This window comes from Cavia porcellus, unplaced genomic scaffold (assembly GCF_034190915.1).
Source record: "Cavia porcellus strain 051 isolate PalLab524CR breed Dunkin Hartley unplaced genomic scaffold, mCavPor4.1 scaffold_2, whole genome shotgun sequence".
Lineage (NCBI taxonomy): Eukaryota > Metazoa > Chordata > Mammalia > Rodentia > Caviidae > Cavia > Cavia porcellus.
The window spans coordinates 61,388,841-61,413,612 of record NW_026947485.1 but is presented as its reverse complement, the minus strand read 5'-3'; the positions used below and the strand labels follow the sequence as shown (position 1 = coordinate 61,413,612).

Below are 24,772 nucleotides of genomic sequence, written 5' to 3'. Positions count from 1 at the left end.
ATCTTTTAATAATAGCTTTTTGGCTTTTTCAGCTCTTCTTATTCCTTCTCTGCTCTGTGCCAGGCAGTGCTGTGGGCACCCAGAACACAGGGCAGATGGATGAGATGAACCAAACCTGCTGCACAAGGCATTCCTGTGGTGGAAAGGTAAAGACATAAAGACAGCTCTGGAGTTAGATAACTGTGCCTAGGGTAAACTAGAGGAATGCACTCAAGCAGAACTTAGCTTCACAGGTTCTGTTTTACTGGTATGGGGAAGGACTAAGCACTTACTCTTTTTTTCTGAGCTTCAAAATTATTCTACTTTGCTGCCTGTCTTCAGAATCAACAAGGGAGAGTAGGGAGATGGGAGATGGTACTGGTTTGCCTCAGTGATCAGGAAAACTCTTGTGAAGGAGGTATCAAGATCTGAAAGATGAAAAAGCAGTACTGCTGGGAAAACACAAGGTCATCTGAGAAGAAATCTCCTTGTGAGGGCCCAGTGAAGACCAATCTTGGCAAGTTCCATGGGGCAGGGCAGGGAGACAGTTAAAGAAGAGAAGATGGGAGGAGAGGAGATGGTATTCATGGATTTTATCCCTGATATATGTGGACAACAGTATTGGTGGAGTTAGAAAGGTTAGAAGGAACAGTCAGGACAAGGAAACAATCTAGACCAGGACTTTAGTAGGATAGAAAGAAAGAAGTAGTCAAGTATAGGATTTATTTTCCAAACAGCTGTCAAGGTTTAATAGTACAAGGTCTTCGAGGGCCCATTCTACAAGTCACAGCAGAGTTTTAAAAGCCCAGGAGCAAGTCTGCCCTAGGAAGAGGGTACCCAGAGGTCTTAGCTGCAGGGCTGAAAGCAGCCAAAAGCACAGACTCAGAGGCCCTGAGGTCACTGCAGATAGGAAAACGATGAGGTTAGGCAAATGATGAGGGAGCTGGAAAACAAAAAAAAATTATTTAATGTGCCAGATGATGGTCAGTGAGTATACAAACAGGACTCGGGCCCCAATTAGGCAAATTCATCATTATTATTTATAATGTATTCCAAAAGAAGACAATGAATGTTACCTAATTTTGCATCAGAAGCATCAGGCGTGTGGTGGAAAGAAGCTCAGGTTCTAGTCCTACCTGTGACTAACCAAGCTACTTTTGCTCCTATTCCACGAAAAGTGGTTTCCCACACACCCCTCTATCTCCAATGCAGCAGGAGTTGTTCCATGTCTACTCTGGCTTGGCAGACCCTGGACTGCATCTGTATGGAGGCCAGCAGGGCTCTTGGGTCTACTACTATGTGCTCTGTTAAATCTCAGCATAGCATTTGCCAAGAGCCTATTTAAATTCATTGGCTCCAATGAAATCTGACAGATTGAATATTGTTCAAATAAGCAAGCTACTTATGCCTGGCTTTAAAAACCTATAAAAGATTTTTATTAGTAATTTTACTGTACTGTTATCATGAATTTGGCCTATAAATATCACCTCGGCAGACATCTCTTCCTCTATATCTGCAAAAAAGATAAATATATAAGCTTTCCTAGTTGTGAGCTTAATTCAGTGACTGGCTACAGCACTAGCCCTGCTTCTAAGAACTACCATGTTTTTTAGCTTATATCAAACAGCACTCAAGTTGCCCAAGGCTGACAGTGGCAATAAGTATTTTTAGGGGGCAACCCTATGCCCCAAATATTATCAGAGGGCTTAAATACATTTAACAGGTCAGATTCATCCTTTTTACAGTTCAGTTTTGCTAGTAGTTAATTTAAGCAGCACTAAAAAATGTCTTATATCTATATATTCTTTGATACTCCATCATTTCCTTGTTAGACAACTACTACCACTGACCTTGTGAGACTCTCTGTGTCCTTGTCACTTGGTTCAGTGTCCCACTTTTTAACCTTTGTGAAATAAAAAATTTTCATTGTGGTAGATTACAAGAAGAATGATACTGCACCAAAGAAAAAGAACCACTATAAGCTTTTTATAACCCGGCCCATATCAAATTCTCTATCTCTTTAAATCTCTTGATAGATATCCTTTTACCTTATATATTAGTAAAGATCATTTTTAAAGCCTGAAGAGCTACCATGTCATATTGTATTGCTCCTATTTGGTATAAACCCCAACACCGAGAGCACAATTATTAAGTATGTATCACAATTACTTGTTCATTGTGTTATATTATGGCTATTTTAAGACCTATTCAAAGACTTTTTCTCAAAGAAAAAGTTTAAAAAGGAAAACATTCACCATAAACAACTCAAAAGTGAGTACTGTCTGTAAAAGGGAAAATATAGCAGATCACAAGAGAAGAAAGGGAAAAGTAATTGTAAACTGTATTGGGAAACTGAGTTAGGTAAATACAGCAGATTTGTATAAATCTGTGTTTCTTGCATCTTTCCTTATCCTTTCAATTAAGGTTGTACAAGAAGGTTTCAACTTCATTAAAATGGCAAATGAAGAAGGATAATGGGGACATAAATCACAGAAATCAATCACCATAAAACTGGCAGGCAAACAATCTGTCAGTTAGCATTTTGTAAGTGACCATACTGTACACCAGCCTAACACTCTGCATAAAGCAGCAGGTTGCTGTATCCAGATGAATGCTGGATAACCAGTTACTGTCAATGCACTCAGGGATGCAGAGGCTGGCCAGCATGCAGGACACATAGTGCCAGCTTACTGCTTTTCACACTCATCTCCAGTTTGATCATTCCTTTGTTTTAGAGTTGAAAAGCACAGAAGTAACCTCTGCTCAACAGACCCGGTGAGTGTGTCAAGCACAGGCTGAAGGATTGAGGTATCTTTCATGTAACTTTCTGCTAAAGATGGCATATTATCTGTTTGCTCTTGACTCAAACAGTATTTTAAAAAATCAACTAAGTAAGGAGTTATTCTTGCAACTCCAATTAAAAAAATCAACTATCAGAACAGTTTTTTTCCCTAAATCTCAAATGATTAAAACAATATTCTGAAAGAAATAAAAAGTGCCTCAGCACAGGAACAGAAAAAGTAGCATAAGAAAATGGATTACTTTTTTACATTTGGCAGTAATGAATTTCCAGTTAGTTGCTCTGCTTACAAAAAAGGATAAAACATAAGCAGAAAACTAAAATCAAATTACACTGATTTTACTTTGAGAGACATAACCAATTACTTAGCAACATTTTAGCATTTTGTTTCATTCAATTCTAATTCTTACATTTCAGATCGAGTACACCAAAACACTCTGAATGTGACTGTAATATAACCCCCTTGGCAAAGCAAAAATTAAATGACTGAAACAGCCCTTATCATTTTAAAAAAATAAAATTATTCACAGTCTGGGCAAGAAGAAATAGAATATACAGGCTTGAGCCAGAATATCACCAAAAACTAGCCAACATTAATATCTGCTGTGCCAGCTGAATTCAAATTAACCCAATTTTTACATGTTAATTAAACCAGCTATTTTCTTCTTATTGTACTTTTGCTTCTTAAATAGTAGAGTCTATAAGTGATTCCCAACAGACTTGTCCCAACAACAATGACGTATTCATTTACTTCTATTATGACCATACAATACAGTAACTGAGCAGTAATTTTTCACAGTCAATTACATGTGTGGTTCTTTATGCTTAAAGATGCTGAAATAATGTGCACTATAGAGCCATATGCCTGGATCTCTAGTCTGCCTGAGGTAGTTGCCTGGGCAACACATTTTCTCTCCAGTTTAGCATAACCCTTCATTGAATATCATTAAGTGTCATTAAATAGCAAACATTAACATGAACTTCAATATACTACTTAGATAGAGTCATTTTACCCATGTAAACAAGTGCTGCATCATTTATAATAAGCTTAAAGTAGATTATGATTTTCTGTATTTAAGAAGCTGAAAAAGAAAAGGTACCCACATGTTGATTCCAAATTGAATTTGCAGACATTTCTGGTAATATATATGAATTCAGGCCAAGTTTCAAGAATAACTCCTCTTATCAATATGGTCATGTTATTCAATGTAAACAAAGAGAATTTGGTATTTAAAATTTATTCTATGTTAAACAATAATTCCATCCACCACATGTCAATTTTTTTTTTTACCTTCCTAATAGGGAAGAGGGGAAGAATGCACTTGAATTAGTGACTTTAAAACATAAAGTGTTTAAAAGTCAAAGTACATAGAAATAAACAGATATTGGACACTGTGCATTACCTAAATTTTTTCTAGTTTTTGTTGAGGTATAACTGATTTCCAAAACTGCATGTATTGAAGGTATACGACATGGCTTGATATATATTGTGAAATGACCACAATCAAACTAATTTACATATTTATTACCTCAATAATTATCTCACATGGTTAAAATATTTTAAATATTCCCAATTTGATGAAGGCTTGCAGAGTTTAAATTATGGCAATATATTGTTTATACAGGTATTCCCAGAGGAAGGCTTCCATCAGTCCTCTACCCTGTGTCACTCCAAACAAGCATCTACGTCAAAAAAACACCAGTATGCTTTTTTACAAATACTGTCTCAATAGTCAGACACCTCCTCTGTCTTAGTTACTTTTCACTCACTGAAAAACACAATACTCAATATCCAAAGTTAAAGGGGGAAGGTTTATGTAGCCCACAGTTTGTACAGGTTTTGGCTGGCTCCAAGGAAGGGTGGCTTGATTCTATCACTGCCTTCTAGGGCATTGCAGAGAACAGTTCATGGCCTCCACAAGGTAGCAAAACCAAGGGAACTTAACAGAGCTTTTTTGCCCCTTTTATCTTACCTGGACAACTTAGGATGGGTTCCACTCACACTAAGTCTCAGTACCTTTGATTCTAATATTGCACCAGGAATCAATTCCAGCATCACTCTACCTCCAAAAAAGCCTATGACCACATGGGGCTTTGGGGGGACATCTAAACACAACCCATAACATTCCACCCCCGGCTTCCCAAAACTCATGTGCAACCCTTTATGCAAAGAAGCACTTAGTCCATCTTCAAGAGTTGCCAAAGTTCTAACAGTTTCAGCATTGGCGAAGAGTTCAAGACAAAACTCTTAACTGCAAGCCCTTATATAAATCAAAAGCACATTAAACACTTTCAGCATTCAATAGCATAAGAAAGACATTTCCATTCCAAAACTTACGAATGGGAATAGCAAGGAAGGAGAAAAAAGCAAGAGCAAAGTCCAGCAGGGTAAACGTTAAATCTCACAGTTCGGCTTCCAGCACCCTTGGCAATCTGCGGCAAGTTCTGAGCTCCAAAGGCTCTACCACTGTGGCACTTCAGGTGATTGTATCTCCCATAGCTTCTCTCTTGGCTGGCTTTGCTAATTACTTTTAGTTTTCCTAAGACAATCCACATTTCCTGACTTCTCCAAACTTCTGGAGTCACTACTGCACCTTTGGCTTTGCATTCACAGCTTTACACAGTGCCCCCTGGGATAACCTGCCTGGCTTCCCAGGCCTTCTGAAATCTGGATGGAAGTCTTCCTGGCCAAAAAGCTCTTGCATTCTGCATGAGTCTAAAACTTGCACCACGTGGGTAACACCAGCGTCTGTTACCAGCTAGAGCAGTAGCCAGGTTTCCTGCTCTCTTACCAGCAGAGGTCAGGTGCCTATTAACCAAATCCCAAGGAAAAAAATTCTCTAGGCCACTGCTCTTCTGGAACACAGTGCTCTGGGGATCTCTTTGCATAGCAAAATCTGTCACTTTTGCAAATTTGAGGTTGTAAAGGGTGGAGTCCTGCTGCCTCTTGTGATGCTCTCAGGCCATCTTTTCTATTTTGTTCCTTCTCATTATCAAGAACTCCTGTTTTCCCTTTGCAGTCCATAGCTTTATTGGAGCTTCTTTGCTGGAGAAATGCACAATGTTTTAAAGCATCTTGCTGGGCTCTTTGCTCTTCCTTCTCAACATAAATCTGGCTAAAATCCCCTACAAGTAGTGATGACACCACCTCAATATTAGCCTTGAAATTTTGTCTGTCACTTTAATTAGTCCACTGTCCTTAATCTCAGTCTTAGGCAGTCTCTCTATCGGAGCAAAATGCAGACAAACTTTCTGCCAAGCTAGAATACATTGCCTGGAGTCCAAGAGTCAATGAAGTTCTTCCTAGCACAAATCTTCTGAGTCTATTCTTTACTAGCAATGCTTTGGTCAGCAGGCTGGTCTTCTGATCTCTGAACAACCTCAGGTACCACCTAAGTGTTGCAGCTCTAGTTTTTCAGCTGGCATCTCTGCACCTTTCAAATATTTTCCAACAGCCAGTCCCAAAGGATCCTGAATTACATGGTCAGGTACAGTTCCAGTAAGAACCCCTCTTCACTGGTAACAAATTTTGTCTTAATTACTTTTCTCACTGCTAAGTCAAAATACCTGACACCAAAATTAAAGGAAAAAGGTTTATTTGTCTTATGGTTTGTCAATGTTTCAGTCCACAATCAGATGGCTCCAAGGCAGGGTCGCACATGGTAGAGGAGCAAGAATTTATGGTGGGTGGAAAGTAACAAAAGCAACAAGAGACAACCACAGCTCTTTCTTCCCTTCTTACTTTATCTACACTACTTAGAGTAGGCAGCACTCACATCCTTAACCTTAGTGCCTTTGATCCCAGCATTGCACCATGAATCAATTCCAAATTTGCACACTCTAGATTCAGCCATCTCTGAAGAATCCCCACCTATGCCACATGACACTTTAGGGAAATATCTAAACACAAGCCATTAACAGACTCCTTACCTTCCCAGTTGGAGAACTCCTCCCAAATCACAAAGTTACATGTGTTTTTGACACACCCTAATTTCGTATGAACCTAAACCCTTGTCTATACTCAAGTACACTTTTCCTGTATCATATGTGCAATGCTGGGCCTCCAAAATGTCCCGTGTTAATTTTAAAGAACACAAGTAAAAAGAAAATGAATCATCAAATGGCACTGCTATTTTCTTGCCTCTCCCAGAATAGAAGAAATTATATTTATATATATTTATATATATTTATAATATAAATATAATTATATTTATAAAATAAATATAATTCACCCCATTATATTTTCTTGCCTCTCCCAGAATAGAAGAAAAGAAGGCTCCAAAATCCTGGAAATTAGAAGGTGTGAGGAACTGATAGTTTCAGGAGGAAGCCTCAAAGTTGTCTAGTCAACCAAAGAATAATCAAAGAGAAAATTGCCCAAAAAAAAAAAAGAGTTCTTCATTATGGCAAGTGAGATCCTACACCTATTTCTTAATCCAGAACAAGGAAGAAATGGTCACCCAAAGCACAGTGACTGTGCCTCAGGTGCTGCACTGTGACCTCTACTGTGCCAACAGTATCTTGAACTGCTGAGGGCAAGACAGTCGGCAGGGAAAAAATTTCTGGATATTAAATGTATATTCCATTTTGGCATTGGCCATCTGTTCTGATGAATATTTCTATGAGGTATATTATAAGAAAACAGCTGATAGCAAGGGTATTAGTCTTCAGCAAAAATATTTTTAATTATATTGGGATCAATAAAGATTTAATAACATCTCTGATGCCTGTAAGCCAATTCACATTCTGAATGATTACCTGAGATATGTCAGGTTTTCAATTTAAATCTTTTTTTAAAATTAACGCTAAACTGTATAAACTGTAGTGACTACAAAAGACAGCTTAATAACCTAAGAAACAGTATAAATGATAACTGAAATAAAAAGTGATTGTTTATAATATTCCAACTAAGCAGTATTTTAGAGTGTATCTAAAATCCTTAATATACAAAATGAAACTCCTACTTCACCCCAATACAGATTAAAAATTTATTACAGAAACATAATTTAGGAAATGGCCTAAAATCTGGAAAGAAAAATATATAAATTTTTCATACTGAATTATGTTTTGTTATACAAATAATTACAACAAAATATGGTGAATTCACTTATTAACAACAGTTTACCTATGAATGTAGAGTGTCATTAAAATAATCAATGTAGATTGTCATTAAAATAACCAATTTATTACATAGAAACTTTTTGACTATTTGAGTCCAGTTCTATTTAGTTTACTTTAATCTGTGAAAGAATCTACATAAATGATAAGAAACAAAATAAAAAAAGGAAAATCTTGTGTCCCAATTGATCCAGCATGTTTCTTGACCTTTTTGCATACTATCTCTGCATTTGTTAGCAAGTCCTATTTCTAAAAGTCTTCTAATAATTCCAGGCTTTTTTTAAAAGCAGGAAATTATAACACACAACAGCAACTGTAAAGGATAACCAAAATTAGAAACTGTTAGGACTACTTTATATATTTTTGCAAAAGTAAATTAAGATACAAGACTATTTGAGTCTCTGTTGCTTATTCTAGGTTCAATTTTTATTAAAAAAAAAAGCAACACTATAATTTTAATGTTTCTTCCTTCAGGAAGTTGGTGACTTCTATTTCTTGGCAAAAAGAAAGAAGTAAAAGAAAAGAAAAGAGAAAAGGGAAAAGACTGAGAAGCACACTCTGAATCAGGATATCATAAAGCAGTAAGAAAAGGGTTTCAAAATGAATTACATGTTAAATCTATCTTAAGGTACTTTTTTGGGTGTTTTATTCAAGTAGAAAGCTACTATCTTTAGTAAATGTAAAAACTATACTCTAAATTAACAACTTGAACAATGTGAACAACAATAGTAAAATATATGAAAAGAGAAGAGGCAGGTTTGCATTGATAGAAAACAGTAACTTATCAAACCACTAAGGAAAGAGGCAGAGGGTAAGTGCATAATAAGGTCAAATTCACAAACATCTTGCTATGTGCTGAGCTGACATTATGGCCAAATTCTCAAAAAGAATTAGAAAATCAAATCCTATGGGTAGTTTTCTCAACACGGACAATCCCTTAGAATTATTTTACAAAAACTAGAACTCCAAATTACTTTAGAATCAGCCTATTTGCAGAGGAGAAAAGTGAAAAAAGGAGAAGAGAAAGGATTTGCTACAAGTTTTAGTAACTATTAAAATGAACAAGTATGTGAAATGTTAAGTGATCTAAACAGAAAAATATGACAACCTACGATTTTAAAGCACAGATCCAATGTGGAACAAGAGAGAAATATGAGAGTTTCACCCCACCTCATCTTGATAATAATATCACACATTAACATGGTATACATCAAATACTTACATAGGACTACTGTGTTCCAGTCATAATCTAGGAGCTACACAATCAGCAATTCCCTGTCATCAGGGAGCTTACAGTTAAGGCTGCAGGGAACAGCAGAGGTGGAAATAATAAAACAAGTAATGAAATTCATCTGGATAAGATAAGTATCATATGAAATAACTGAAGGAAGAGACTTCATGAAGGAAGAGCAGGCACAATGCCCCTAGATGGAACCAGCGTGGAAATTCAAGACACAAAAAGAACACAAATGGCCCTGGATCACTGCAGACTATTAGGAGATGAAGTAAGAGGTGGGAAAAATATGGCAATGAGAGGGTAAGAAGGCCTTATTGGTCACTGTGAGGACTTTGGCTTTTACTTTGACTGAATGGGAGCAATAAAGAGTTGTGAGTAAGACGGTGACAGGATCTAACAGGTTTACAAAATCACTTGGCTACTGGGTTGAACAAACTGCAAGGAAGCAAGAGCAGGAACAGGGAAACATGCTAAGTCTTGGAACAATAGCTTGGGTGAGACACGATCACACCCAGGACCAGGAAAGTAACAGTCAAAGTGATAGGAAATGATCAAGTATCATACAGAATAACATCCCTCTCTAACGGTATGAGTAGAATTAAAAAAAAAATCAAGTCAAATGCAGGGTCCCATTATTGGGAGTTCCTTTATTCAGTGGGAATGGATCTAAGGAATAGCCAATGAGAGACTGTGTACCAACTACCGTTTGCATTGCATCTGATTTTCAATGGTATAGTTAACTAGTAAAAATTAACTAGTGACTTTTTACAAGTCTCATTCTTGAAAATATTCAAGTGAACTTGCAAAAACATATTAAAATGAAGAGAGTGTAAATACTTACTAATCTACTACCCCACTGTAAGCATCCTCATCAGCACTGCTGTATCTATCACTATCTTTGCTATTTCTGGTAGAGACTAAACATGGCTTCTATCTTTAAAATGCTGATAAATTATTACTAAGCATCTCTGCCCTGCTGAGGAGTCTCAAAACATCAGAGATAACCACAGCAGTTATAAACTTAGAGGTGAAAATTTCTCTCTACTGTTTCATGCAGGGCTATACGAAACAATACCAGTAATAGAGCTGGTCTTATGAGCTTGCCTTTGGGCCTTTTCTTGTTTCAACATGTGTTACCAGACTTTTTAATGGGGTCTGTCTTTCTTGGTCAGCTTCCCAGCATCTTCCTTTTTTTCCTTTTCCTTTCTGGCATCACGAAACCTAAACAGCATTGCTTCTACTATCACTTTGAAAAGAAAGTAGACAGACTTCCAATATACACTGATGATAAAGCCAACTAAATTTGATACAAGATTAGAAGTTAGATGTGAGAGAAAAGAGGAAGTAAGAATGTCTAAAGGGTTAGATATTAAAAGGGTTCAGGACCACACTACAAGATGGAACACTCTGAGGCAAACTGGAAAGGAAGAGAGAAGGCTAAGGAGCCTAGCTGAGGACCCTTAAGGTCTGAGATCTAGGAAATAGGCAAATGACAGATCTCACAGAAGCACGTGATGAACTCACAGAAGCAGCTCTGGAGTTCAGCAGGAAGACAAAGAAGTAGAAATTTTTAAGTATTTAGTACCATGACATGGGAAAAGCTCATTCACAAAATAGGAAAAACCAGAAATACAGAAGGTCCAGAAAAGAGGACTGTGGAAGACCAGGCAGGAGGTATAAAGCAAGAGAACATAGTATTCTAAAAATGAAGAGAGTATTTCAAGGAGGTATGAAGTAGCAGCCCTGTCTAGTTGAGGATTAGTATTATCCCTGAATTCTGTTTTGCTGACTTTAACAAAGACAAATTCAGTACAGTTGCAGGGGAAAGGCTGCATGCAGACTGAAGAATGAATGAACAGAAAGGACTTAATTGTAAGAGCAGAAGACACAGCTCTTCTGATGAGGGTTGCACACACAAGAAATGCTGAAAGGAAAAGTGAGATCATGAGACATTTCTCTTAATATGAGAGAAGGTGTCTGTGTGGCCAGGAAGCACTGGAGGAATGGGGGAGGAGAAGCAGGAGGTAACAGGGCAGCAGAGAGAGAAGGAACTGGGAGGATGTTATCTATGAGTGAAGAAACAGGGAAAGCTAGCCAAATTCTTCCACAGAGGTAACTTGCTGGGTACCAATACACAAACACTCGCATAGCAGAAATAATAAAGCCATTTACTCAGAAGGGAAAAACAGGCTTAGGAAGGTTAGGTCACTTTTCTAAAGTCCTATGACTTTTTTGCCCTTTTGGTTTTTGAAAGAGTCTCACTATTAGTTCAGTTTGGCCTCAAACTCACAGCAGTTCTTCTGCCTCAGCTTCCTGAATACTGGGATTACAGGCGTGTGCTACCATGGAGGGATTCTACTGTTCTTAACAGATCTAGTAAGATGTGAACATTTTTTTAACCACTGTCAATGATCCTTCTGCTATAGAATGCTTTTCCCACATGAAAGATCCACTGTGTCTGAGGACAATAATAGGAGCTATTATTTTGAAGCCCCTTTCCTCTATTAATGGGGGAGGGGACAGACAGCCAAGAAGTATTTGGTGTAAGAAATGAAGGAACATAAGATCAAGTAAAATGATATTCTGAGAGTAGTTAAGGTTGATTTATTTATTTTGGTTTGCCCGGTTTTGTTTGGTGGTAGCCTTAAAAAATGGCCAGGCAAAAGGATCCTAATACCTCAAACAATGTAAATCTTAAAAGTACTGCTCTACAAACTTAAACAGGTATTAGAATAAAATAAGGAAATGATTTTATATGTTCCGTCTTATACCACACAACCATTAAAAAGGAGTGTGTGTACGTTCCCCTAACATACACACTGTGATCGTTAATTTTCTACGTCAACATTGCTGGGCCATAGTATGTCCACATAAAACATAGTCCAGGAGGTCAATTCAGGATAAGATTAACATTTGAATAGGCAAACTGGGTAGAGTTGATTACCCAATCCATTAAGAGCCTGATGAACAGAAAGATGGAGAAAGAAAAAAATGTGGCCTCTCTGCCTGAATGCTTCACCTGGCACATCATTAGACTGGACACTACACTATCTGTTCCTTGCCTCTCAGGACGTCAGATTTGGGTGAAACAACAAAATTGGCTATCCAGGGTTTCAGCTTTCACATAACAGACAGTGAGACTTCTTATCTTCCAAAATCATGCAAGTCAGTTCCTTAGAGTAACTCTTTCTACACAAATCTTACTAGTTTTGAAGAACTCAGACAAACACACGTGTATATTCATTTATTTTCCCTTTCTACCTCTTTCCTTTCTCTTTCACATACATACATACATATATGCATGTAATATATAATATATATAATGTATACAATATATAGAGCTTGTATGCCTGCTTTTTGGATATGAATAAGGCACAAACTATGAGCATGAATGCGCATACAAATTGACTTACATTTGGGAGGGAAATATTGTATTCTGTAGAAGAAGAAATTGAAAATTAAAAGAAAACAGTGACTTCTAAATGGAGAGGAAAGAGACAGGATGAAGTAGTTTTGATTTTGAAAACATTTTACATATTCAAAAATTCGATTACATCTAAAGGGAAAAGGCAATTCTTAAAAATTAAAAACAAACTGAAATGAATGAACCTAACCATATATCAAGTTGGTGGCAAAAATCACACAGAAAAATGGATTATTTTAAATATATATGTATGTATGTGTATAAACATATATATGGTGATATATATTATGAAATACACCAAGCACAAACAGAGCTGAAAAGATATTTAAACTTCACCAATTGTCAGAAGTTATAAAGGTGTTATTTTGACAAATATGCTACATAATAAAAATATTTAGCTATGTAAATATTTCTGGTAATCAAGATTTTCATTAGACTGCAGAGACAAATGGAAAATCAAAGCAATAAAAACATTTTGAATTTAATTTTGTCAATTTATCTTTGAATCAGAAATCCCAGGATGAACTACACTTACCCCAACACCCAGTGAAAAGCTCTTATTCACTGGAAAAGCCACCAACAAGTTCATAATACTTAATATCTAAAAACAAACCCTACTCCCATAGAAAAACAGTTCCCAGTTGAATGAACCCTCAGAAGCAATTAGAACTCCAACTCCCTGTACTCAAATTGGCTCAGATCAAGGAAGTTCTTTGGTTAAATTCCATCTCTAACTCAGAGTTTTCCCTGAAATCCAGATCCCTGCACTCAGCACTCTACTTTTCCAACTCCATGTTTATACGTATTCTATATTTAAATATCCTAAGGAGCTCATAATTTTGTTTCCACATCTGTTCCTCCCCTAACTTTTCCTACCTCAGCTGCTTAGCATCTTTCCCCATGTCATATCCAACACATCAAGAAAATCCCATGTTACCACTTCTCCTCATTCTACACCGGCACTCCAGTCCTGCCGCCACTGCTTCCATGAGAACTTCAGCGCCCTCTCAGTGGATTTCCCTTTATACTACTCCTGCTCACTTCATTGTGACCTCGACTAACCAGCCCAGGGAGATCCCTGTAGTTAATGTCACTCCCATCCTCAAAACTCTCTAAAGACTTTTACCTTTCTTGGAATAAAATTCTACAAGATCTGGCCCTTTAGGATACTTTTACTTTTTCCACTCTCTTGCCTGCCACCATTCTCTAGCCAGATTGGTCTTCTTGCTGCTTCTCAGACAAGTCAAGCACTCTCACCTCTCAGGTGCTGTTATTTCTTCTCCCTGCAAGGTTCAGTCCTAAAAATCTCCCATGGCATGTTCTCTCATTCAAGTCTTTGTCCAAAGGTCACTTTTTAGAGATCGCCCCTTGACCATCCTATGAACAATTACGCTTTTTACAGAGCTGCCTCTACATCATATATATTACATTACTTAATTGCTGGGGAACAGCGTAAGGTTTATGTTTTGTTCCGAACAGTACTTGGCATATGGCTGGTGACAAATACCTAATCTGAAATTAACCTACATTTTTCCAATACTAAGGTTCTCTAAATGGTCACTTTACCTTACCATGTATCCTTTATTACTGAGATAAATTTAGTCAAAAACACTTAAGATGTAAACTTTCAGTGGCTGTGGTAGAATAACCAGTGGTCAACTTGCAATGCCAGCTGAACTGAATCAGCATGGTACTGGGTGTGGAAGGCCCATTTGAGGATTGTTGCTGAGACAAAAAGAACTGGAAGGGAAGAGGGTAGAGTTATTGGTTCTCCTGTTGCTGTGGTTGTCTTGGAGGAGCTTGTAGAGCTTCTTTCTTGATATGAACTTGGCTGTTTTCATCATCAGAGGAGCTGGAGACCTTGTTGTTGCTAAGAATGGCTGTACTTCACTTTGGGAGAGCTCTGGTATTTACTTTACCACTTCCTGGCTCTAGAAGGGAAAATGTGTGCTGCTCAATCTTCAGGAAAAGCTTGTCCTGCTGGCTTCCTGATATGAACTCAGTTGTTCTCATCATCAGAGGAGCTTGAGACCTTGCTGTCACTGAAGATGGTTGTAAGGATCTAGAGCCCTGGTTCTTACTTTGAGCATCACTTGCTGGCTCCAGAACAGATCCCTCAGCCTGCTGGCCCAGATCCCTCATCCCAGTGGACAAGACTTTCTAGCTTCCAGCACTGACATTTGGGCCTTCCCAGAGCAGATACATAAAGCAGAATTGCATGAGATATTGTCATGGGCTCTAGACCTCCAACTGGACTCATGGAAGGGCACTCTCATGGGCTCTAGGTCTTCAGCTGGACTCATGCATGGAATTCAGGCCCTCAGCTGGATTCTTTGGGTCTTAATGTGTGGACAGATTTCCTGCACTTCTTATATTTAACTCTTTGGGCAACTATTATAAAGTAACACTATAAATTATGTGTCCTGTAATCATTTTCCTTGCAACCCCTAACTATAACAGTGGTTATCGCCTCTTACTTATTCCTTTTTCCAGACAGAAGATCTCAAAATCTTTGCATCAGATTGCAGGTGAAGTCTTATTCTCAAATCTCTTAATTAAAATCTGAGCTTCTTAGTGTATTTACTAGGAAGCGACTCACCGAAAATTATGCCACAATCAATGGGTAAGTTAACTGGCACTAAATCTCCCAGCATTTGTGTCATAGTCTGTTTCATGCTGCCCAGAGTATCTAAGACTGGGTAATTTGTAAAGAAGAGAAAATGTATTTCATCATCCTGGAGGCTGGAAAATTTGAGATCAAGACGGTGACATTTGTTGAGGGCCTGCTTGCTGATAACATGGCAGAAGGCAAAATGCATCATATGGTGGGGAGGGAAAATGCCAATCTCATCCTCCTATGAGGAACCCATTCCCAGGACCCCACTAACCCATTTATAAAAGCTTCTTCTTAAAGGTTTCACCTTTCTACACCATGGTGTCGGAAGTTAAATTTCTAACACATGAATGTTGGGCAACACATTCAAACCACAGAGGTTTTGGCTTCAGGAATTCCTTACAGCTTAATGCAAGATTCTTTTAATTAAAGCAACTGTCAAATCAAGTGCCTCTGATACTAACACTAGTAGAGAAACAGACATTCATATTCATGTAGCTCAGAAACAGATTATAAGTTTGATTTCCTTTCCTATACTAGTTTGTGCTTCAATTTTAAACACATATGATCTAGGTAAAGCAAAACCAGATGATTAGTGCAATCTGTGTCCTTGCACTAACAACTAAACAAGAAAAGAAAGAACAATATTTCTTTTTCAAACATTTACTGAGTACCAAGACAGGCTAGAAATACTATAAAACAAGTGCTATTATTTTAAACTGGCCTTGCAGAGGCAAGCATCCAAGAAGATGGATGTGATGGCAGCTCAAAGTTCAGGAAAAGCTTGTCCTGCTGGCTTCCTGATATGAACTCAGTTGTTCTCATCATCAGAGGAGCTTGAGACCTTGCTGTCACTGAGGATGGCTGTAAGGATCTAGAGCCCTGGTTCTCACTTTGAGCATCACTTGCTGGCTCCAGAACAGATCCCTCAGCCCACTGGCACAGATCCTTCATCCCAGTGAATCAAAATAATAAAAGAGGAAAAGGTACCCCACAAGCTATTCCTCAGCTTGCCGAGGTACCGATGTGAGGAATATGCCAGCTTCAATACAATACAATTCACTGTGCCTGATGCCTTCTCATCATCTCTCACTGCTCCCACTTCAACACGCTCTCCTTGCTCCTTTTTCAAGCTAGAGCTACAGTCCACTGTAACTGCTCCCTTGCTTGCCTAATGCACCTCCATGAAACCTCTCCTGCTCTGGATTACTAAATAATTGCGAGGACCTCAGCCATGCTTACACCCAACTCTCCCACTCTGTGCTGGATCTAAGCAGCTGAATAGAGATAGAAAACACATAGACATATTAACAGGCAAGTTTTACACCTTCAGGTGGACCACAAACCTTCAGGGGGCCTGCCTAGCAGTCAGCTCTTTCCTGATCCACTCACCTCCTACTTCTAAATGGCTAGTATATTATTCTTCCTCTACAAACCTCAACCTGCACTCACTTCTCATCCATGTCCTGCAAAAACTCAAGGACAGTTGACAGAAATTTTTCCCCAAATCCACCACCACATCTGCACAACATCTCTTCCCATTCTCTACAGTCACTGATGTTTTTCTACTTTGGTCTTGTGGAACTTTTGGGTCTCAGAATCCCTTAATATGCTTACAAATTATTGAGGACCCCAAAGACCTATTATTTAAGTGAATTACAGCAATCATACTATATTAGAAATATGCAACTGAGAAGTTTTAAAATATTAATTTATTAAAAAGTGAATAAATCACCAGGCATGGTGGCACATGCCTGTTAGTCTAACACTCCAGAGGCTGAGGCAGGAGGATTGTTATGAATTCAAGACCAGCCTGGATTACAAAGTGAGCTCAAGGCCAGCCTAAAGTACATAGTGAGACCTTGTCTCAAAAAGATTTAAATAAATAAATAAATAAAACTGATTAAATCAATTACATGGTCATATACATATTTGTGTGAAAATATATTTTACAGAATAAAAACCTAGTGAAAAAAGCAATTTTACACATGCTAGTCTCCCTAATGTCTCACTTAATGGAAAATAGCTGCATTCAAAACACTACACTAAGTTTTTTTAGTGGAAAGACAGGAAGGATTTCATCCTCATACATACGCATTCAAAGTTACAAAAAAGAATATTTTAATGGTGTTTTAGATAATTGGGGCCATTTTTCTTGGCTACAACAACAAATTCCAACAGGTAATATCTTCCTAAAGATTAGCTGCAATGTGAAAGCTTAAACTATATAAATGTGCTTTTTCCTACCATTACTTTAAAATTCAAGGGTCTCCTGATCCTGGGAACAGACGTTTTATCCTCGCATGATTCTCTTATACCATGTACTGGTACACCGGAAAATATTGTTTTCATCAGTTGTGCACATCTTTCAAATGTATTTCATTGTACTGTATTTTTAAAGATCACATTCATTAATACTGCCACCAATGATATCAGAAGCTTTTAGCATTAGGAACCTCTCATGAAATTTTTGATTCTTTCAAATAAAAACAATACTAAAAAGAAAAGATTAGCTCACCCAGTAAGTCAAATCCACTGAAGTGTTCTTCCTTAGATAACTATTACATTACAGTATGCAGAAGTTCCTATATATACTTTCCACTTAGTACTCAATCTTAAAATGATTTATTCTCAAGAGCGAGATTTAATTTAAAAACTCAGTAACTCTTACCATGTTGAGAACATTGTTATGAATGTGTGATGATGAACAGGGCAGGTGCTCATACTGTTTGACTTGGTATTTGTTTTATTCCATCTAGGCTGCTATCACAAAATACTTTTAACTCAGTGATTTATAAACATCAGGAAATTTTTGTTTGTAGTTTTGGAAGCTGACACCAAGTAGCAGGACATTTAGTATCTAGTGAGGGACTATTCCTCACAGATGGCACATTCTATGTGTCCTCACATGGTGGAAGCGGTGGACAGGTCCTCTCCAGCCTCTTTTACAAGAGCATTGATCCCATGCAGAAGGGCAGAACTCTCATGACATAATCAACTCCCAAATCCCTACCTCCATATTACCCCTGTGGTAGCTAGGTCTCATCATGAATTTTAGAGAACACCAACATCTTGTGTTAAGGGTTTTACGGCTACTTTTGGAAACATCAGTTTTCAAAATGAGACATGAGAAGAGCATACTACGCTTTAGCATTATTATGTGAACAATTCTGACTTCCTGGAATCCTGAAGAGGTCTTAGAAACTCCCAGTGGGCCACTGGCCACACTGTGAACACAGCCATTGTGTGTTCTTACTACAAAAAATTAAGAGGTGGTATCAATGGCTTCCCCTCCCTTCCTACACTGTCAGCCTCCTCCACTTTCCCTTGCCTACCTACATACATTATGTTCTCTATTCACACACAAAAGGCTCTTGTGATCTCGCTTTTGCCTCTGGTAGTGGCATCATATCTCACCTTCTTTTTTCAGCAAAACTTTCCAAAAAGGGGGTTTTAGACTGGTAGGGAGGAGTTGGGCAACAGGAGGAGTGCTATCGGTACATATGAATGAGATGTGAAATCAGTATCTAGTCATTAATCAACCCTTCCTGGAATCAAAGAGAAAAATAAAACCTGGCACCTGACATTCCTAAAGATTTTCTAATACATCAGCAACATAATACCAACCTTTTTAAAAATTCTTTTTAATTTACTCCTCATAGATAGTGTCTAGCCACCACATTGCATGCAACCCCCTATGATTTCAGACATCAAATATTAACACAAAGTGAGTAATGCAAACAGAAAGAGGGTTAATCAGACATCTTGAGAGAGAGAAAAAGAAAATAACACTGATTCAATGAGAGCTGTTAATGAGACCTTTTGTTTTGGTAGATTAATTTGGGAGTCTGATGACTATGAAGAATATTTAAGCTTCTCAGGTGACTACTGTTGATTATTATATAGCTTTTTTTAAATTAAAGAGATACCTTTGCTTAATTCTATAGTTTATACTTTTCAGATGTTTACCTGTATGTTTACCTGTAATCTGTGTCCACCTTAACTACACAAAACTTTCTTCATTAGCAAGTTGAAACACCTCCTCTTATTGATTCCAAATTGTGCTTGACAGATGATGAGCATTTCAGACTGTGAACTGCTGATGTTTAAATACATTACCCTAATACTCTTTAAGTGTTGGCAATTGTAAACCTCATTAACTCTCAGCATGTGGCCAAGGCCTGGATTTCTTCAGTACAACCTCACAAAGTGAAAACAGGTATATAAAAATAATTTTATCATCAACATTATTATATCCTCCTCCACTTTGTGAAGTATTTAAAAGGCTGTATTTTTCTGTCATTGTTATTGTTGTTGGTATTATTCAGAAGGATACAGAGCAAACATTCGAAAAGCAGAGAACACTATTTATATAGCCCACACATTTTAAAACCCTGGATTTCTTTGTTACCTTTTCTTTCTGATACTGGTATTTCAGGCATCAAAATGGGGAATGTCCCAAGACTAACTGAATTCTGAACTGAAAGGAATTATTTGTGGATGCTGATGATATTGCTACCATTTTGATTTAACAAAAATGGAGGGCTGTCAAGGTAGTAAGTGGGGTCTGTCAGCCCATCACTCATAGGGTCAGAATACCTGACATTCCCTTTTACAAAACAAAGCCAATATTTGATCTCATGAGTACATGTTCCCATAGACTGTCAAGTAGCTCCACAACTGAGATGGAAAACATACATGGATGGTCCCTTCATATACAAGGTCCTTATCTATGAATTCAACAAACCACTAATGAAAAATACTCAGGAAAAAAAAAGCTGAATTTGTACTAAACATACAGACTTTTCTTATCATTATCCCTAAGACAGAATACAGAGATGGCAAACCTGTGCTACAGTGGGCACACAGAGCCCTCTCTGTTGGTACAGGAGCCAAGTCACCCCAGCCAAGGTTTGACAAATTATCAACAGCAAAGATCACACTGACTATGCAAAAGCATGTTAAATGCAAACTTTTATCTTTCAATAAAAAGCTGCTTGTATTATTTAAAGCTGTTAATTGTGCTTTTAAGACAAAAGATATTAACGTATGAGCTGCTTTTCCTAAACTAAAATCTCATGTTTAAACACAGCATTTGCACTTTGCAATAAATAAGTGGGTTTGGAGCTGCAGCTTGGGAACTTGGTGGCTAAAAGGTTCACCAGCACTGGAATTGAACAACTATTTACACATAACATTTATACAGCATTATATATTAAGTAATCTAGAGATCATATAAAGTACAGTGGGAAGATGTGCGTAGGTTATGTGCAAAAACTACAGTTTTTCTTAGGAAGGACTCAAGTACTGGCAGATTTTGCTATCAGCTGCAAGCTGTGGGGTATCCTGGAACCAGTGTTCCAGATATACTGAGGGTCAACCTGTGTGGTAAATGTGTATGTGATTCCAGCAAGCCAATTAGATTCCCCAGTCACCAGGTGTCCCCTGACACATACAGGGCTCAGCAATGGTAGCAGGCTGCAGGCAGCCTGCCAGTCGAGCATTCAACACCTTCAGTTCACACTAAGCCCTACTTAGTCTTGCCAAATGCAAAGGTCCAATGAAAACTTTCTGTCTTCAGCTCCCCCTAAATAGACAACAGTTAATAACAACCAGGAGAAATGTGTTTGCCAAACTCAAAGGGCCCCAAACAAAATGTATTGTCACTTGTTCTTAAAAGATAAGTTGTATGAACAATGTATAAAATACACAAAGCTTCGTACTCATTTTAAATAAAATGCTGAGACCTTAAAATCATGCAGTCCACAGACGTTTCATTTTCCCACCCAAAGTCCAGCTCAAATCAACACACAGGTGAAGTTTTCAGGAAGGGGCTGCACTCTCACAGAAATAATTGGAGCTGCAGCCCCAGAAATGTCTGCATCAGCCCAAAGGTACAAATAGCAAGTGTTTTTTCTAAATCAAACTGGTTTTTGACCGAAGAAAATTCTTCAAAACTGTATGCTTTTTAGTTTCCCAGAGAAAATAGCTACAAGATTGCATTAATTTTTTAAGACTGCTACAATAAATTGTGACAATAAAATCAGTTCAACAAAGAGTTGTCTGCACTTCTGTATTATGCACATTAGCCAAAATATGGAATCAATCAACCAAGTGTCCACCAACAGATGAATGGTTAAAAAAATGTGGTGCATATACACAAAAGAAATCCTACTCAGCCTTTAAAAAAGAAACTATCACTTATGACATGGACAGAACTTGGAGGACATTACGTTCAGTGAAATAAACCAGGCATGGAAAGACAAGTACCAATCCCATGTAGAGTCTAGAAGTCAAACTCATAGAAACAGAGTTTTGATTACCCAGGGACTGCACTAGGGAGGAGGCATTGAGGGGGACACAAAATTTTAGACAGGAAGAATAAGTTTTAGAGATTTGGGGGAAAATACCTTAACTATAACAATGTATGCTTGAAAACTGCTATGAGAGATTACACAAAAAAATTTGTGAAGTAATGGATGTATCAGCTTGATTTAGCTGTTCAACAATGTATGCACATGTAAAATGTGTCGCACATCATAATACATAAAGTTTTCATTTGTCAACTAAAAACAGAGCAAATTACTGCAAACTGCATGTCTTAACATAGCAAGAGTTTATCCTAACACAGTTTTAGGAAACAGAAGTCTAAAATCCAGGTGTCAGCAAGGTCAAAGACTCTTTCTACATGCTCTTGGGAAGATCTTTTTTCCTCTAACTTCTAGTGGTTCCAAACATCCCTTGGCTTGTGAATTCATCACTCCTCTAACTCTGCTTCTGTGACTACACTACCATCTCTCTCTCTCTCTGTGTTTGTGTCAAATCTTCCTTTGCTTTCATCATGAAAAGGCTTATGATAGAATCTAAGGACCATCAAGATAATCAAGGGAATGTCTTTATTTCAAAACTCTTAATCATATTTGCAAAGACCTTTCTTTGAAATAAGGTAACATGCATAAATCCCAGGGAGAAAAGTGGTAGGAAAAAAGGTCCAAAGGCATTTTACAAAGTGTCCTATTCTACTGCCTATGGTATAGTCTCTCTCCTGTAGCTATTGCAAAATGCCTTTCCTGTTGATTTGGAATCATATTATTCTATCCTGTAGATCCATACCATTTAACTGTGAAATTTTAAGAGCAATTCAAGCAAAGGGAAAGATGATAGTAAAGTTTCATTCATACAACTATGTGTAAATTTACTCCAGTTTTACAATTTTCATAAAAATATTAGCATACTTAAAAACTCATATCTTTGGATCATATTGTCAATTTTCTAAAACTACAAAGATCTTTATTCAAAAAAATCAACTATTAATAAATCATTGAAGGAAATCTTAATGTAATATTTCTAAAATAATACGTTAATAGTAATAGAGAAAATGCTCTTACGAGATGGAAAACAAAAAAGTCAGTGAATTTCTGATCATCAAAGCAAAAAGAAAGTTGTTTTAAACAAAAAATATAAAACAAGTTTAAACATACCCATCTTTAGTCTGATCCACCACACCACTCAAGAGTTCCACAGTCTTTGGGTTAGGCTGGCTTTCTCCAAAAATATTCAAATACCGAGTGACGAAGTCAGTAGGAGACATAAAAAATTCACCATTTTTTTCAATGCTTGCATACTGTTTTAAAAAAAAGGAAAATTAAGAGAAATGATATTTCATGTCTGATTCTCCAAAGTATATAATCATAGAATCAAGATGTGAAAAGGCTGAAAACATTTAAAAGATAAATATCAAATATTATAATGTACCTTTTACATCAATAGTTGTCTGCCATCTCTTCAAAGAAAAAACAAAAACATATTCAATTTGTCAAAATTTATGCTTATACCACTGATTCTTAACTGTGAGCACTTTTTTCCCTCAAGGCACATTTGAAAGTGACAGATGACAATTCTGACTGCCCTAACTTGGGGAAATGAGATGTCACCAGTACCTACCACATTATGACGCATGGATGACACTCTACAACAGACACCCAGTTGACAAACACTGGCTTACTGAAATTTAGAAATACAAGTCATGTCTTTTTGGGGGGAGGGGTAAGACATACAGCTTTCCTAAAAAGTGAAATTAATTATGAAATAACCAGTTGGGAGGCACTAGGATGAGATGGTTCCAACACGTTGGGTTTCTATGTAACTATGTAAGCAAACCCAAGTCTGACTCAATGTCAACAGTAAAACAAACTCTAAGCTAAACTAAACTGAAACCACCAAATTGATCTCCAACTGGGGACTTTCCACTTTAACTAATCAAATATATTTTCTTTTTTTTTTTTTTTTTTTATTTAAAGAAAAGGAAACGAAAAAAAATACATGGAAATTAAAAAAAAAAGGGTAGAAATAATTCTAAATTACAGACAAACAAAAGGTAAGAAATTGCCAGTTGATAAGTTACAAATTGTCATCTTCGAAATGGCTGTTCAGGTTATAGAATTAAAGTATATAGAATGACATTCAAAAAAAAAATGACCCTACAAACCATTCTGCTCTATGGCCGAACAAAAGCTCTGTAATATGATTATCAGTCCCACCTATTTGTTTTACATCTCTAAGAGGATAAGGTTAACCATATCAAAACAGAACAGAACATTTTAAAAAAAATAAAAAAAAACAATTTAAAGAAATACAGATTTCAAAGCAAGTCCACTGGAGATCTACCTTATCTATCTAGCTTCTTACAGATAGTTGTCCCTAACTTCACCCACTTTCTATACTTATTGCATATTATAGAACTAATCAAATCATTACAGGATGATGGAGTCTTTTTAGGTCCTCAAGTTCCAAATTAGGGAAGACAATACCAACTACCATCGCATCTCTCATTCTCTTTGTGATAGCCGTCCCCATCTCTGCATATGCTGAAGTTGAGCTGAAGAAACCAGTCCAGAGTCATTTTAATCAGCAAGCAATAGATTGCTAGAATTTATATTATAATGCTACAAAATAAGCCTCGGGTTTTTCAGGTTTCTTCCTCAGAGTATTTGTTCCTATCCTCTCTGTATTATAGGGAAAACCAAGTCATAACAAGACAACGAAACAATTTCCTAGATAATCATGCAATGGATAGGACTTATAAAACTATAATATAAATGATCTTCCGTAGCTACTATGTTTTCTCTTGTTATTTTCAATAGATTTGTCGACAACACTGGCTTATTATAGTTAAACATACTATCACCTATTTTTATAAAAACTTATCTTTGACTGCATTGTAGTATTTGAGAGCTGTTACTGATTCATACCAGTATGGATATCCTTTACATCTTGTCATGCTCAGAGTAGTTTCCTCTACTTTTAGGGTTGATTCTAACACGCATACCGATTTCTAATAGGATCAGTCAAGGCCAACCAATAGTCTTATGATTCAGATACAATTAAGATCAGTCATAGTAAGACAATGTAAGTAATACAGAATTTCAGCCTAAGTCAATAGGAAAGTAAGGATAGTTGCCGTGGTATAACCTGCTATTTTTGGTTCTAGAGGTCTGTGTCCTCAAATCTGATGTGAGTGGACAGACCAGAACAAATTTAATTCAATCTAAATATGTCACTAGGACTACTGTGTCTTTTAAATCGTTATACACCATTAGC

General features: G+C 37.2%; 1 protein-coding gene across 3 annotated transcripts in view; it reads right to left on the bottom strand.

Moving 5' to 3' along the window:
- Slc25a13 (solute carrier family 25 member 13) overlaps positions 1–24,772 on the bottom strand; it is a 169,296-nt gene that overhangs the window by 106,791 nt on the left and 37,733 nt on the right. For all 3 annotated transcript variants that reach the window (XM_003475007.5, XM_063242426.1, XM_063242420.1), the window contains one exon: positions 22,654–22,796. In XM_003475007.5, the coding sequence (XP_003475055.3) occupies positions 22,654–22,796 (143 nt within the window). Of the gene's footprint in view, positions 1–22,653; positions 22,797–24,772 lie in introns of those variants that run through there.